Source organism: Cnephaeus nilssonii (genome assembly GCF_951640355.1).
Source record: "Cnephaeus nilssonii genome assembly, chromosome: 8".
Classification (NCBI taxonomy): domain Eukaryota; kingdom Metazoa; phylum Chordata; class Mammalia; order Chiroptera; family Vespertilionidae; genus Cnephaeus; species Cnephaeus nilssonii.
This window is the reverse complement of record NC_137079.1, coordinates 19,247,196-19,263,052: the sequence shown is the minus strand read 5'-3', so window position 1 is coordinate 19,263,052 and position 15,857 is coordinate 19,247,196. Positions and strand designations below refer to the sequence as shown.

The window sequence follows — 15,857 nt, the reverse complement described above, 5'->3', positions numbered from 1 at the left end:
AAAAAGGGGGGGGGGGCGGGGGAGGATTCAATTCCTGGGAATTCCTGTGGCCTTTAGTTAATTTTATTACTCCCTCAAGTAACAGAGAGCCAATTAGGTGATCACTCCACAGTGCTGAGCTCTGATGCCCAGCTGCCAACCGACAGGCACCGGCATCCAGAGGACCCCAGGCCAGGCCAGGAAGGGAACTCAGGTGTGAGCACACAGCCTGCACCCCCGCAGAGGCGCCGGGATTGCAGGCCTGGCGGGACCTGCATGGACTTAAATGGGTAAAGGGGGAACATAGGCAACGAAGCAAATAGCCCTAGAAATGACACTTTCCATCCTTGAAACAAAAATGATTGATCAAATTCCACCAGATGGGGCCCTTCAGGAGCGCACAGTGTGGTGGCGAGGCAGGGCCAGAATGAAAACAGAGGTCAGGAGTCTACATTCCTCCCCTCGATCCCTGATTAGAGAGACACCAGGGCGGTCTGCCAATATGACAAAGCACCTCTTAAGTTTGAAACCATGTGGCCGAGGGGGGTTTCTCTTACAAAGCCATCAGTGTGGACCTGGATAAAGCGCCCCCTGCAGAGAGGGAAGAGTAGGAGCTAAGAGAGCTGGAGTCTTCCTGGTTTCAGGTCCTGCCTCTGCCATTTGCCTGTTCAGTGACTTTGGACAAGTTAATTTCTCATTGACAAAATGCTTATGATACTGACACATGCCTCACAGGGAGACCCTATGGAATAAAGAAGCGTGAAATGGGTCGGCCAGTGGCCAAAGGGTTTAGCAGCTTGGAGAACATTCTCGTCTGGATGTTCCCCTTGGGCCGGTTGCTGCGTGGAGGTTTACTTTTGACTAATTTCATAACCAGGAAAACTCTGAAAGCTCCTGGGATACCTCAAGAATTTAGACTTTAAAACCTCGCCACCTCTTAAGAAAATGAGCTTTCACAGATTAAAAAAAAAATCAAATAGTTCATTGAGTAACAATGATAAAGAAAGGCACTAGATATAATAGGGAGTCCCTCTGCCTGGGGTCCAGGGTACTCAAGCAAATAACTACATTTTTCATAAATTAAAAGCCAGAGGATGTAGGGTTGATTTGGCTGCACAATGTTCACAGCAAAACAAATGTATTCAAATCAAAATAAATGTCTCTTGCCTTTGTGCAACAATTTGACAAATGGACTTTTTTTTTTTTTCCTTCAATTTGTTCCCTTCATGTAAACTTTGGAATACCAGGTATGAAAATTCATGTTTGGGGGAAATGATAATAAATTTCCTTACACATTTTCATGAGGATGTGACTCAAAATTTCTCTCTAAAACTCTCTTCATCTCTTGCCTTTTCCTCCTACCAGTCAGTAACAATTTAAGGGTTAAAAAAATCAAGAAATATCTACAGAAACTCTTCCCAGAGAATCATTACTCCATGCCTACGTGAACACTGCTAATGATCTGTATTAGGTGCATAGAAAGCTTGGTTAAGTCTTCAATAAAATTAGTAGCATGCCCATGCATACATATTACTGCATTTACATTTATAGGTAAGTCTGTGAGCCTAACTATAATTTCATTTCACGGGAAGTCATTCATATCAGGCAGCTCCAATTTCAAATAATTCAAAGGGAAATTGGTACTTAGAATTGGAATCTCTCCTGGCCATAAGCCCTAACAAGGAAACAAGCAGAGGAAACATGCATCAGTCATTCTAGACCTGGAGCAAACACTCCTGTAATTCGTTTTTACTATCGGTGGCTACGTTTCTTCATTGTGAGTCAAGAAAAGCATAATACACAAACACTTTTCATTTCATAAAGAGGTTATTACTTTCTATCTATTCTATTTAATCTAATGTTGGCTTGGGCTCATTATGCATCATACGCTTCCTATTGAATGTCTGCCTAGCCACTCCATTTTTCAAATTAAATTAATAATTCAAAAACACAAAGGTTACTGTAAACAATTCAGTTTCCTTTTCTTCATGTGATTTCCTGCTGTGCAGTAAGCAATATAAAAATTTAATTTAAATCTGAGAGTCTTCAGAAACTATTAAATATTGACTCACTAATCCTTTGCTTTATAAAGGATTTTATAATTGTTTGAAGAAAACTGATTAACCTGCAGGTTAATTTAAATTTTCTATTTCATTAGTGAAACGAACAGTGAAACAACTTTCTTTTACCGAAGTTACATGTTCATGCAATTATGGTTTCTGTTAAAATTTGAAGACATTCGGGATTTTATTCTTTAACATCCTGGGTCTCCTTATGGAACTAATCTCAGAGACTTGTGTATAGTCTTGCCTTTCTGCACCTCTGAGGTTTCTAAAGGAGTTCTGTCAATGTCAATTCTAAACGGGACCAATTTCAGGTCTGACTTTTAATTTTCAACTTACCTTTACAAATGTAATAGGAGACTCTCTCCTTACTCCGGTTTCCATGTGCACAAGAGCACACTCACAAACACACACAGCAAAATCTCACTACACTCAGGTGGAATTCATGATAATTTTGTCTGAGATTGAGTGTGCCCTTATTCTACTGTTAGCAAGATACATGTTTGACAAATGAATGAATAACTTCAGTTTTTAGAGATTTAGAAATCAACATAAGTAATTTGTGCAGTAGTAACCTATGATTCAAAACGACTTTTAAGGATATCTGCTAAGTTTACTCATTCTGAGAATAAGCCTAAAAGTTCTAAAACTGCACTCTTTTAAAATATTCTATAGTGTGGGCTATTCTGTAATTACTTCCTATTATATGTTAGTTTATATATGACATAATTGCCCCATATTTCCTCTAACTATTGAAGCCTTCAATGTTTTTTTTCCCCTTCTCCATAAAATCTATAAATTGATTATGGGTTGCCTACACACACACACACACACACACACACACACGCACGCACGCACAGATGAACACAATCCTTTGAAGCAGGAATTGTGTCCATAGGTCAAATTTGAAGCTGACTAGCCTTGGCAATATTTTCCTAGGAAGCACTATAAATATATTTTATTTAAAGGCACATGGCTTCCTTCACAAAAGCCATATAAAATAAACATTTGTTCCGTTCTTTTTATAATTTAAATCAGTTTTGATAAATCAATAAAAGGCCCCATAGGAAACTCTGACCAGAAAAGTTGCATCAAATCCTGATAATGTAATTTATGTGTTAATAAGCATTGTAAAAGTTGGACATTATTTTGGAACATTATTTTTCCACTGGAAATGTGGTTTGGCAAGTTAAAAAAATGTTTCTCTTTAAAGCTGGGGAATATCTTTTCTTTTAAAATTTATGTTCTGTGTTTCAGATTTTAGGAACACTAACAAGTACATTTTAAACATTACCACTGTGGCTATGTTTTTTATTCTTTGTGCAGCCTTCATTGCTACTGAACATAAAGTTCTTAGAACAGCAAACATCTATTTTCCTGCCTTCTATGGGGGAGTGTGCAGAAATAAACATTGAGAATTTACGACATGGAGGTTAGAAAATTAACTCTGGGCTAGACAAGTTTGGGAAGCAGTTTCTGATCAGAGGGCCTTGCTTTTCTGGGCACGAGGCAGCACTGATGCACAGTCATTGCAGATTCTGTTCATAAATGTGCTTCTGATCGATCTTTGTTAAATCAGGTTAAGTGGGAATGCTGCTTTCCTGGATGTCTTCCAAAAGCTCACGAAAGAATTTGTTCAAGGAGTCACATTTTGATTAAATACACAGTGTGGCTCTCTTTAAATAATATCTTAGGAAAGAAAATGCTCTCAGAGAGAAGTTGAGAATATTTTCCCTGGTTATAACTGTCAGATCCAATGGCATTATTATTTTTAGAAATATCTTCATTTTTAATGCTTTTCTCTATGCAGTGGCCCAATATTGCCTTCAGTGCACAACAAAACTATAACACCAAAATTTCTAGTATAATGCTAATGTTCAGAATTTTCATTAAATTATAAAATATAATTTCATTGTATTTATACAGTTACATGGACTTGCTAAATCTATATTGTTTGAATACCAACACATAATTTCTAAAAAAAAAATGGCTTTAATATATAAATTCTCTTATTTCTATTTTCACTTTCCATCTTATCTACTTTTGAAAAATTAATCTCTAGCTATGGAGAGAAGAATTCTGTTCACTAAATGCATAGGATTTTAAGACTTGTCAATAAAGTGAAGATTGCATTTGAAAATTTAGTAATATCAATTTACCAATTTTTTACAACAGAAAATGGCCAAAAAATAATTGATATGTAGCCCATGTAAATATATAATTAGTACCATTTCACTCAATAAATGATTCAATATTATGAGTCTAATCTCCCCCTGATGCACAGGGAATTTATTTTTCAATGGCACTTATTATTCTAGGACTGTTAACCTGAGGGACAGAATCTTATTCCCTGCGTGCATTTGAATGAGGATAAATTCATTCTTTTAGGGGCCCCTAATGACGAGCTCCTATCACTGTTTCTTGTGTTCCATAAATTTACACTGCAATGAGCTATGTGTAATATTCAGGGTGAGCAACTGACACTCTAAATCAGAGGTGGACAAATCTAGCCCACTGCCTTCTTTTTATAAATAAAATTTTAATAGTACAGAACCATGCTAATCATTTTATGCATTGTCTATGGCTGCTTTTGTGCCACAATGGTAGAGTTAAGTCAGTATTTACTGTCTGATCCTTTACAGAAAAAAAATGTCAACCTTTGATCTAAATGAATAGCTTTATGGAATCCGTGTTAAATACAATACTTTGGAAGCCCCAGAATTAAAAGCTATAGTCCCAATTCACAATAGAATGACAAGTACATAGTTCAGTTATTCATGTCATTATATGCAACATGAATTGCATTGTTTAAGAATGATGCTATAGAAACCCACTAACATTTCTCAGTTCTGCATTAAATAATATATTATCTAGCCCAGCCAGTGTGGCTCAGTGGTTGAGCATTGACCTATGAACCAGGAGGTCACAGTTTGATTCCCAGTCACGGCACATACCCAGGTTGTGGGCTCAGTCTTCAATGGGGAGCGTGCAGGAGGCAGCTGATCAATGATCCTCTCTCATCATTGATATTTCTATCTCTTTCTCCCTCTCCCTTCTTCTCTGAAATCAATAAAAATGTATTTTTAAAAAAGAATAGAAATATATTATCTAGAGGTGAACTGTTATATTTCAAAGTAAATAATAAATATTAAAAAATCTACTTTCCCTTAAAATTACCATTGAAACTAGCAATAAAGATATGCTAACATAAACAAATGATTATTTAAACTAGTTCTGAATCACTTGTTTCCTAAGCAACATAAATAGAAGCCAGGCTCTCTCATTTGCTGTGAAATGTTTGTTGGTTATTAATTTTCCTACTCAGTGCTTTTTTTTTTTTATACCTAAATGCAAACTGCTGGTTAATGAAGAAAAACATCTGAACTCTTTTTATTATGTTTATTCGTTATAAATACATTCTGAAACCAAATTTAACTTACCATCATTTCAAGTGCATACTGGTTACAACTTAGCAACATCTTTCTCAGGATGTTGTCATTTTATAAAGAAGATGGACTGTTCAGTGGAATGCTTTTATTTTATCAATAAAAGTGAGACTTTTCAATGCCTTTATTATAAACGCACTGCTTGATATTGACTATCATTTTGTATCACATTATTCAATATCAATTTCAGAAACATTGGGAGCCTCACACACCTATTAGGTTCTCAGAGCCAACTAGCCATGAACAGAGGAAGTAATACAATCACTTTTGTTAATGGTCTCATGCGACAGGCAGAGGCAGTCAATGTTAGACCTGGTCAAACGCATCTAGCTCTAGGTGAAATCTGAGGGGAGATGCAGCAACAAGAAAGCAGCACCGACTGAGCATGCTCCTATTCAGGCAGAGACAGAAAGGGAGTGGACGTACTGTAGAAGCTGGCCATTACGTAGTTTTGGCAACGATCACCAGTAAACTCATTTGGGCACCTGAGAGAAGAAACAAAAAACAATGGTAGAAAAAACAGAGAAAAAGAGAAGAGGTGAATATATGCTAGAAAGAAGCTCCTTCAGTGTCATTTGACCGAACTTGGTGAGTTCACTCTCAGGAACGGAGTCTTTGTCCTCATCATGGTTTTCAGACTCTGGCGTTTCCCCCAAAGGGTGAGAAATCTGGACCAAATGCGGTCCTCGGGTTTGTATGATAGAAAGATCCCAGTATTTTAAGTGACTTCTTTCTTTCAAAGGGAGCCACTTAAAGTTAAAACATCATCTCAGTTTTCCATTTGATAACGTCAGTCACACATTTGGAAGGACACTCTTTTTGGTTGGCCTGCCTGCCAGGGTTGCCAGTATCACTGGCCACCCAGGTGGGTCATTCTTTTAAACTGATGACCTTTGGGGCCCATGTTGTGAGACAGCTGAACAAGGTCAGATTCAATTGTTTATGCCTCGAGTGGTGAAACCATAATTCGAACAAAAGGAATCCGTTACAACTGAGCTGTAATAACACCAAGTGGTAGTGCTTGTTGCTGTAGTTTGGGGGGAAAAGCAAATTTCAGATTATTTTAACATACTTTCTTGGTTTTGGACTTTCATGGGCACATTCTCAGTACATCTTGCTCCAGTGAATCCAGGTTGGCACCTAGAGGGCAAAAATGTGATAAGCAATAGAACGCTAAGGACATTGAACTTTCAGACTGGCAATTTTCCTCCTACGGAATAGGGAGATTCCTACAAATGACCTGGTGACTGAACAACATAAAGAAAAGAGAAGACAAAACACTTGGAAAACCATGTCCCATGAAAACTGTGGGGTATATGTTTTTGTTGTTATTGAAATGCTTCATTCTTCCTAGGTTAACTGAAATTTAACTAGAGTGAGGTTGAAAAGTTGGATGGGGCTGGCACGACCTGGGCAGCTAACTCATTTTCCCTTTGGCATTTCCTTATTTGTCACTGATCCTTGACTCTTCCTATGTTAATAAGAGTGACCATTTTGTAAGGAATATAAATATCTAATCACTAAGTTTACACCTGAAACTAATATAATATTGCATTGCCAACTGTCATTGAAAATAACTTTAAAAAAAAACACCACACTGGTTTTGGTGAGAGCTTACATGGTTCCACCCATAACCTTCAATTATTTAAATCGATCTGAGCTTTTACTTTTATAAACACTCAATTTTGTACTTATTTCATAGGTATTTTTATGTTATAAGTTAAGTCATCAAACTGCACTGGAAGTCAAGCACTTTCACACCCTAATGATTACTGACAAGCGAAACTACATTCCCTGTATTTTTTAACAAATATATTACAAATTAGGTCTCATTTTTAATGTTGAAAGAGAAAGAGGCCCATTTTTATCAGAACAAATTTCATTTAACTCAATTATTCCAAATATAAATACATTTTTAACACTTAAACATTAAAACTTCTACGGTAGTACTTGATGTCATTTTGCTTTTGAGGTAAAACTATTTGGAAATTGTATAAAATTTAAATTTTATTCACTCACATATATTCACCTGTCAGAATTCTAGAATTGATATACTATAGTTTTTGTAGTGGGGCTATTGTCCCTAAATATGGAAGTCCTTTACAACTACTCTTTTTGTGTTGTTATTCCAGTAACAAAAGCATTTCAGATTGAATTCATTTTACCCACTGTCATGCTCTAATAAGAGTGGGCATACCTTAAGCTCTAGTGTTACTAGGGCCATCGAAAGATTCTAAGAAGCAAATATACTTACAGATGTTCAACACTCATGGCCATGATTATTACTAATAGTTTATCTAAACCATGAACATCATGCAAAGCACCTAATGCAATTGAGTTCTGACAGCACATACCTTATGATTTATACACAACCCTTTCTTCTCCAGAGTAAATAAGAATAAACACTATCTTTTGGCATCAAAGAGAAGTGGACAAAACTATTCATTTTTACTAATACAAGGGTGATTTTAAAAATTTGCCTTAAAGTCTAATTAAATGCCAAAAAATGTTATCACGTGATTTGGCACATCTGATTCTCCTACTTCATGAAGAATGGCATGAAAGATAAAATACTGGCAGTTCCAAATTTTCAGCCTCATGTGTACCTGTGTAAACTTAAAGTATAAATGATCATTAATAATAATATCAATGAGCTTAACAACAAACACCTTGTATTGATTGATAGGGCCCTTTTGAGCTCTTCAAAGTCAATTTTATATAAATTAGCTGGTTATTTTTGGTTAGAATATTTTTGCTGCAGTAAATAGAGGAAGATCTACTGAGAGAAATACAGAAATAAAAACTATAACCTTTGAGGCTGGGTTACTTCTCATAAAGACATTACTCTACATGCTTCAGTAAGAATGTCTTCATAGATATACAAGAAAAATGCATGGGAACCTACTATCCATATAACATATTTGACATAATTTCCAAAGTATTTGGGGTTTTTATTTGTGTATTTGTTTCTGAACCAGGACTATAAATCCATATAGACATACCCTGTGATTAAGCAGGTAATTTCAGAATTAAATATATTCTACAATGATTATTTCATCTTACCTGTTTGCTTTCTTGAAAAAAAACTTTAAAATTCTAATATTGTTCACACAATAATCCACTTTTTTCATACAAAGAACTCAGTATAAGATATATGAATAATGTGTGTTTGTGTAGGGGAGGGAGGGAGGGAGGGAGGGGGGAGGGAGGGAGAGGGAGAGAGAGAGAGAGAGAGAGAGAGAGAGAGAGAGAGAGAGAGAGAGAGAGAGAGAGAGAGAACTATAACTATTTGAGGTCAGGAACACAATTATGAGTCCCTTAAGAGAAGGCATGTGCATTTATTAGAAAATTGTAATGCATGCATCTTAGATGACAGTTTTGAGATCAGAGGGCACAGAACAACTAGGTGAAGGGAATAAAAAATTTCACCCAATCAATTTTATAATGAGTATGAAATTATATAATGATGTTTTCCAGGAAATTAGCATTATGGGATGGTGGTTTATCTCTATCATAAGATGATACAGAATATTTGGTACAGTAACACTAGAGCTTAAGGTATGCCGATTCTTTTTGGAATTATCAGCTATGTCTGAGCCAGAACTATCCTTTCACTAATGTTGATCTTCACTCAGATACATTTTCCTAGTGTGAAGCCTTATTATTTTTCAGAGTGTGGACCATGGACCAAGCGTACAAGCATATTCTGGTTCTTTTTAGTGAAAATGCAGAATCCCAGGCCCTAGTCCAGAACTACTGAATAAGAGTTTGTATTTTAACAAGATCCCTGGGAGATTTGCATGTACATTAAAGTGTAAGGTGTCAGGGATCCTGACCTTGGAAGATGAAGACTAAGGCTCAATGCATTCTGGCATTATCACATCTTGGATGTGAGCAGCCAACGGGGTTTCACTGGGCCTTAGTTTTTCTCAGTGATAAGATTAAGGGATTTAACTAAAGGATTATCAAAGGTTTCTTTTACCATAACAGTACTGGGAATGGAAGCTCATCCTACCACAGGGAACCACTGTGCCAAAACCCCTACGTCATTTCTATGCATCACCAGTCAGGAAGGACTCAAGGACTTCTAAAACATCTATTTGGATAGAATAAATTTTTAAGACAACCATGGAGGTAAAACAAATCTCAAAACCTATTCCCAAGCAATTCAGGCATTCAGCAACAACAGTCATCATGTAGTTTTTGTGGATACCAAGAGCTGTTGCCAAATCAAATGGAAGGAAGTGGAAACTGATTTTCCACAAAAGCCAACTGCAGACGGCATTGATTGTGTAGAAAAAGTATGTGCAAAAATGAAAACTCATCTGCTCTCTATGCCCTGAATCAAGTCTATGGAATTACTTCTAAAAGAACAGGGAGACGGTCTGCCTTCTGACTTATTGCTATATTAGCATTATATGCTAAGCACATCCAATCTATCACTTCCCTTGGAGATAAGAATACCATAAATTTAATCTGATTTTGAACGATATGCTTTGGAATGAGTCTGAGCAAATCCCAAGAACTTTATTTCTTAGAAGAACCTGGATGAATAACAATCAACCCTCTACTGTAGCTTCAAAAATACATATATCATGTATTCCATTGATTAGATTAGAAGATGGAAAGACTGATTTTTTTAACTTTGGTATTTTCTCATAATGTGATATGTGATCTTTTTTCTATATTTGTTCTTATTGAGATGAAAATTCACAGACAGTTTGTCTAACATTAAGTATCACTTGTTCCAACTGACCCTGACCTGAAGCTCCCCATCTCCCCACTTCCACACCTGGGTATGGTTTTCCTCTCAGGCTCTCATAGGGGACCCTGTCCCCATCTCTTTGACTGCCCTCATCTGTCGGTGTTGTGATTATCTTTTTGTAAGGACAGTGACCACATTTTGATCATTTTATCTCTAATGTTTATTACAGTGCCCGGCTCATAAAGGGTTCTCATAAAAATATCTGTTAAACTGAACCTACTATAGGATCAGACTGAAGTGTTCAGTAAAAACTGTATCAAAGAGAATTTCATATAGTCAACTGATTTACCAACTACAGATCAATATTGAACTTCTTTTATTTTTTTAGTTTACGACAGATTCTCTTCTGTAGACTCCTAAGTAACTTTTTTATAGGGGCTCCCAGCACCCTCCTCATAGACTCCCTCCCCTAAATAGAAATCTTTACCATTGTGTTGGGAATTTGAAAAGACTCTATAACTCTTTAATGATAAGTCTATTACCTCAAATTTAAACCCTGTTACTGAAATGCCAGTTTACCTAGGGTTTAATAAAGGAGTACAATCTAGTAACCAAGACTTCCACACAGCATCAGTAAAATATAAACTGCCTTTAATGATAAACTTACTATACAGTGAGAATCCTAATATATTTACTATATAATTGACCACAAAGTCATGTATTTGGAAAATCAATTTAGTGTTCATTGTATTTTTTATATTCTAATTGCAAATTACTTCCATTTTTTGGTGGAATGCTAAATATATTCAAAGATATTTACAGAACCCCCCAATTTCTGGTTATTTAGGGTTTGCTAAACCATTATAAATGTGTGTTTTTTGGTTTTATAAATGTATGGTCAAGTTATAAATCATCCTTAGGCATCTTTTCTTTTTTTTTTCTCCTTCCTTCCTTCCTTCCTTCCTTCCTTCCTTCCTTCCTTCCTTCCTTCCTTCCTTCCTTCCTTCCTTCCTTCCTTCCTCCCTCCCTCCCTCCCTCCCTCCCTCCCTCCCTTCCTCCTTCCCTCCCTCCCTCCCTCCCTCCCTCCCTCTCTTCCTCCTTCCCTCCCTTCCTCCCTTTCTCCCTTCCTTTCTTTCATTAATTTTCATCAGGCCTTCCCTTGATGAGTTAGGAGAAGGGAAACAAGGTCCACATCTGATATTTCCTCTCTCTTTAGTCATCACTCTACCATGACATATTTGGACAATTTTAAATACCTTGTCTAAAAAGGAAGTGTCCTTGTTGTCTTTTTCCTTTACCTCAGTACTAGTTTTGGTTATTACCTTCATATTACAAAACATCTGAAATGATTTCTTTGGTGTCTATATTTATAAATATCAAGTAATCGAAATACCAACAACTATACATTGAGGAATATCAGTGGGGTTAAGTGTTAGATTTTCAGACCTTTGCTCTCACTCTGAACAAACTGGAGTTGGCAGTGCGAACACTAGTTCAAAGAGTGCTGGTGTTTGTCTACAGGGATTGTATTGCAAACACAGACTTTTATCACCCCTTTGCCTGTTCAGCATTCTGGCTGGACCTCACCCACTCACTGGCTGAGAATCTGTGTTGTAGATTATTCTTTCCCAAATGTACTGTTACTATTAGTCTGCATATTTCCAAGATGACCCTCATTCTGTTATCTGCCTTTAAGGGAAATTCCTAGAAGTTTGTATATGCTTTTCTAATTTGTGTTTTAGTGTTTTTTTATGACATCATCTGCAAAAGACATTTATTTCCTCGAGGGAATGCCTTCTTCAACATCATTTAAAAAATATCAAATATAAAATGTTCCAATAGCATTTCCTTTAGAAACAACCATATACTTCCCTATCTCCGTTCAGCTAATACATATCATCTCTTTTCTTTTTTTATGATGATCTGGAGACTAATTCTCAATTCATGAGATAAAAGGATACACTTGGTGGCCACACTGGACTCATGGGCAAATACTGAGAGGAAAAAAATCCAAGTTGCCCTGGCCCTCCAATGTTGTCTTTCAGTGTCTAAGACACAGAATCCCAATAATGAGGATGGCAGTGTTTATGGATTAACCCATCCTTGCTTGAACCCTGTGGTGCCCTTCCCAAAGCTCTGTTTGCACAGCTTGTTCTGAAATGCTCATCTGTACACCAAAACCCTGCCATTGTTTATTCTACATGATGTATCTGTAAGTTTGGGGTCAAACAATTCAATGGGATATGGGATCAATCCACATCCCATACATCTCCACATTGTGCTTGACACAATGACATATTGACTGCTAATTTGTGGCTGGGTCTTCCTCTCCAGAGAATGCCTTTTCCTGTCTCATCAAACAAAATTTTGTAAATTCAGGACTTTACCATTTTATCTACTCCACCAGCTGCATTTGTTTGAAGAAACACCTAAATATTCACATTTTACTTATGTCATTCAAAATACATTTTAAAAAATTGTGCACTGTATTTTTAAATAGACTATATGTTTCTCAAAGTGAGGGCTGCAGACTCTTTTTCTTTCAGTCTCTGCTTCTGACTAGTTGAGGTCCCTCATACATTCCCTTAGTTCCCTAAATATATTTCACAGCCCTTGACACACCTATAACTATAATGAATTAATTAATGAAATGCATTTATTACTAGCCTATAGACTCCATGCAAGCAGAGACCAGCATGGTTTTGTGCATGACTTCATATTAGGCACCAGCACAGAGCCCGCCTCAGAGAAGGAGCTCAGTAACTATACTAGTATGTGGCTCTCTGGCTGATTTTGGAACAAAGAAAGCAAAGCTATTGAGACTACTTAGTCAGTGCACCTGATTTTAGACAAACCTGCACCAAAATTGATTCCTATAAAAACAAAAGGATTTCTTCCAATCATTTAGTGAGTGAAAGTCGGAAAGGGTTAATATATACCTAGAAGCACACAGCAGGATTCTAGATACATGAGGCACACAGAAGAAATGGAAGACATGGTCCTCTGAAGAGCTGATGATCTTGACCTAAGACACAACCATCCACCTACTCTCTCTGACAAATGCTTCTGTGTCTGTTAACTGTCACAGCATTTAAAAACAGAAGGGCCATAGGTAAGTGTCACACTCATTCTGAAGAATGAACTCTTCCAGGGCTGGAGTTAGAGCACAATTAGCAGTCTGTTCTTAAGGACAAGTTCTAACTCAATATATACCCCTTGTATCTAGTCCACATTTCTCTTTCTACTGCCAAGATGACTGGACTGCAGGACACAATTAGGAATTTGAATCATTGTGACCCTTTCGTTATGCAAATCTAGCTGCTAGTAAGTATTATAAATATAATCATCACCATCCATATGATGCCAGGATTTTATAAAACTTTAACCTTAGCTAGTGTTTTTTACTTTCTCTCCCCATTTTACCTAGTCCTCGAATTTGTATGGAAATCTTCTCTAAACATCTGCTGTATTTATGGTGTCCCAGTCCTGCTCTAGAAGATAATATGACTCCGTTAGCTATCCCAGTGTCCAAAATCCTCTGCCTGGCCTCTGGGGCTCAGAAACTAGCTCAGAATTTTGTTTTACTTCTCAGAATGGAGCTGCTGGTTTAGATGTGCATGCCACCGGGTCTCACAGAAACCATTACTGTAACCTCAGTGCCTGTCTGCTATATAAAAAAGATTCCATAAATACTGGCCATGTTTATAAAGTCTTCTCCAACTTATTCCAATTGTTTCTTTCCCATCTTTAAATTCTCTTTACCATAATAATCAGCATTGTGCCACTTGTGATGTATTCACTCTAACTGATTCACTATTTCAGCTACTTAATTTTCCTAAACAGACTAAGTTCCCTGGGAAAGAGACCATGCTTTGTATTTTCAAAAATGCCTGGCATAGATGTAGCTGTTCTATAAACAGATGTTAATTAGTATTTCATTTATTGAGTTTAATTTATTTTAACATTTGTTGTGACCTAAAATCTACAGTTATATATTTTTCATAATTGTCTCCTATAATGATACAACATAGGGATAATACACTGAGTGGCCAGATTATTATGATCTCTGAACGCATAATAATCTGGCCACTCAGTGTGTGTGTGTGTGTGTGTGTGTGTGTGTGTATTAGAGGCCCGGTGCATGAATTCATGCATGGGTAGGGTCCGGCCAGCCTGGCCAGGGGGAGGGGACATGGGTGGTTGGCCGGCCTGCCTGCTGGTCGAACTCCTGGTCGAGGAAACAATTTACATATTAGCCTTTTATTATATAGGATATACACTGAGTGGCCAGATTATTATGCATTCAGAGATCATAATAATCTGGCCACTCAGTGTATATACTATATAGTTTCATAAAAATTAACTATAAAAAATCATAAGCTTATGCATGTTTGAAGGCACCTCCCAGCTTCCCAAGATTTGTGTGTATTTTTGTTTTGTTTTGTTTTTTTGCATAAAAGGAATATAATGAACAGAGCTTTGCAGGATCTGTCCAATGCAAAGCCATAAAGCTAGCTGGTGGCCCTGCCGAACCAAATAAAAGCTGCTAGTGTAAAATAAGATGAGGAATTGGGGATTAAATATGATAATACAGTCTGTTAAGGCAGGTGTTTATATTTTTCCAAAGTCTACAGAGAGAATGTAATACTACCATGTACTTTTTATTATAAGGAAAAAAAAATCATGCTTTTGCCAGAGTTAGAACTACTTTAGCAGAAATGAATTCATTTAATTTCACTAACTTCCTGGGAAGAAATTTGGAGAATATATTAGCTCTATGTTATGAATTAAGATACTGTCCAGGGAGTTTAAGTGAAAGGGCTCACGACTGTTTACCAAAATTGGTAGTAAAAACTCTAGTCCCCTCATGGGGAAGCCGCATCTGTCCATGGGACAACATAATGGGTTTATAAATGTGGTCTGGTATGAAATCATTTCTAGATTTAAAAAAAATCACATCAACATATACCAAAATAGTTCTCTACTAAAACTGTTTGGAAAAACAGACATACAAGACTGAGGGGTGGGAGGGGGGAGATAGAGTTGTAGAAAATTTAGGCAATGTCATGTTCAACTGTCTTATTTCTTTGAACCATATGCCTACACAGGGCATGACAGGGTAAAAGATGAAATATTTCTTTTCACATCTTCATATAATAGTCACTATTTTTTCCTCGGGATAAATTTTAAATTACTAGAGAGGGAAGATGAAAATGACCGCTTAAATTCCCACAGTCCCCAGGGGCAAAGCCAAGTAACCAGCAAACCTCCCCTCAGAGAAGTGTTTAACTGTTTTATGGGGAATCCATTGGGGACACCCTTTGCTAACTGGAGAGACAAAAGGGATTTGCTGTAAAGTCTTCAGCTTCAATGCCCAAGAATACAACCGTGGATTAGGTGACCAGAGAGACTACTTGGAAACGTCCCTGCCTGTGGTGCTTCTGAGTCATGGCTTCAGGCAGGAGTAAAGCTGATTTTCAATGATGTAGCTCATGCTTCAGCAATGTTTTGCTACAGACAGATGGTCCATATGGAAACTATGAACTGGCTTCACGTACAAGACCGTGATGAGCCAAAGCAACATTTTCATGTTTTCTGCTTCTAGTCAAGTGGTCTAGTTTACAATATATTATCCTCAGACATGGTATCTTATGTGTCCTGGTT

At 37.0% G+C, this 15,857-nt stretch overlaps 1 protein-coding gene across 8 annotated transcripts in view; it reads right to left on the bottom strand.

Moving 5' to 3' along the window:
* NRG1 (neuregulin 1) overlaps positions 1-15,857 on the bottom strand; it is a gene marked incomplete at both ends in the record, with an annotated part of 981,791 nt that overhangs the window by 17,534 nt on the left and 948,400 nt on the right. For 5 of the 8 annotated variants that reach the window (XM_079779290.1, XM_079779292.1, XM_079779294.1 and 2 more), the window contains one exon: positions 5,915-5,973. In XM_079779290.1, coding sequence (XP_079635416.1) covers positions 5,915-5,973 — 59 coding nt within the window. Of the gene's footprint in view, positions 1-5,879; positions 5,974-6,560; positions 6,629-15,857 lie in introns of those variants that run through there. The other 3 variants (XM_079779291.1, XM_079779293.1, XM_079779295.1) reach the window with 2 other exon arrangements.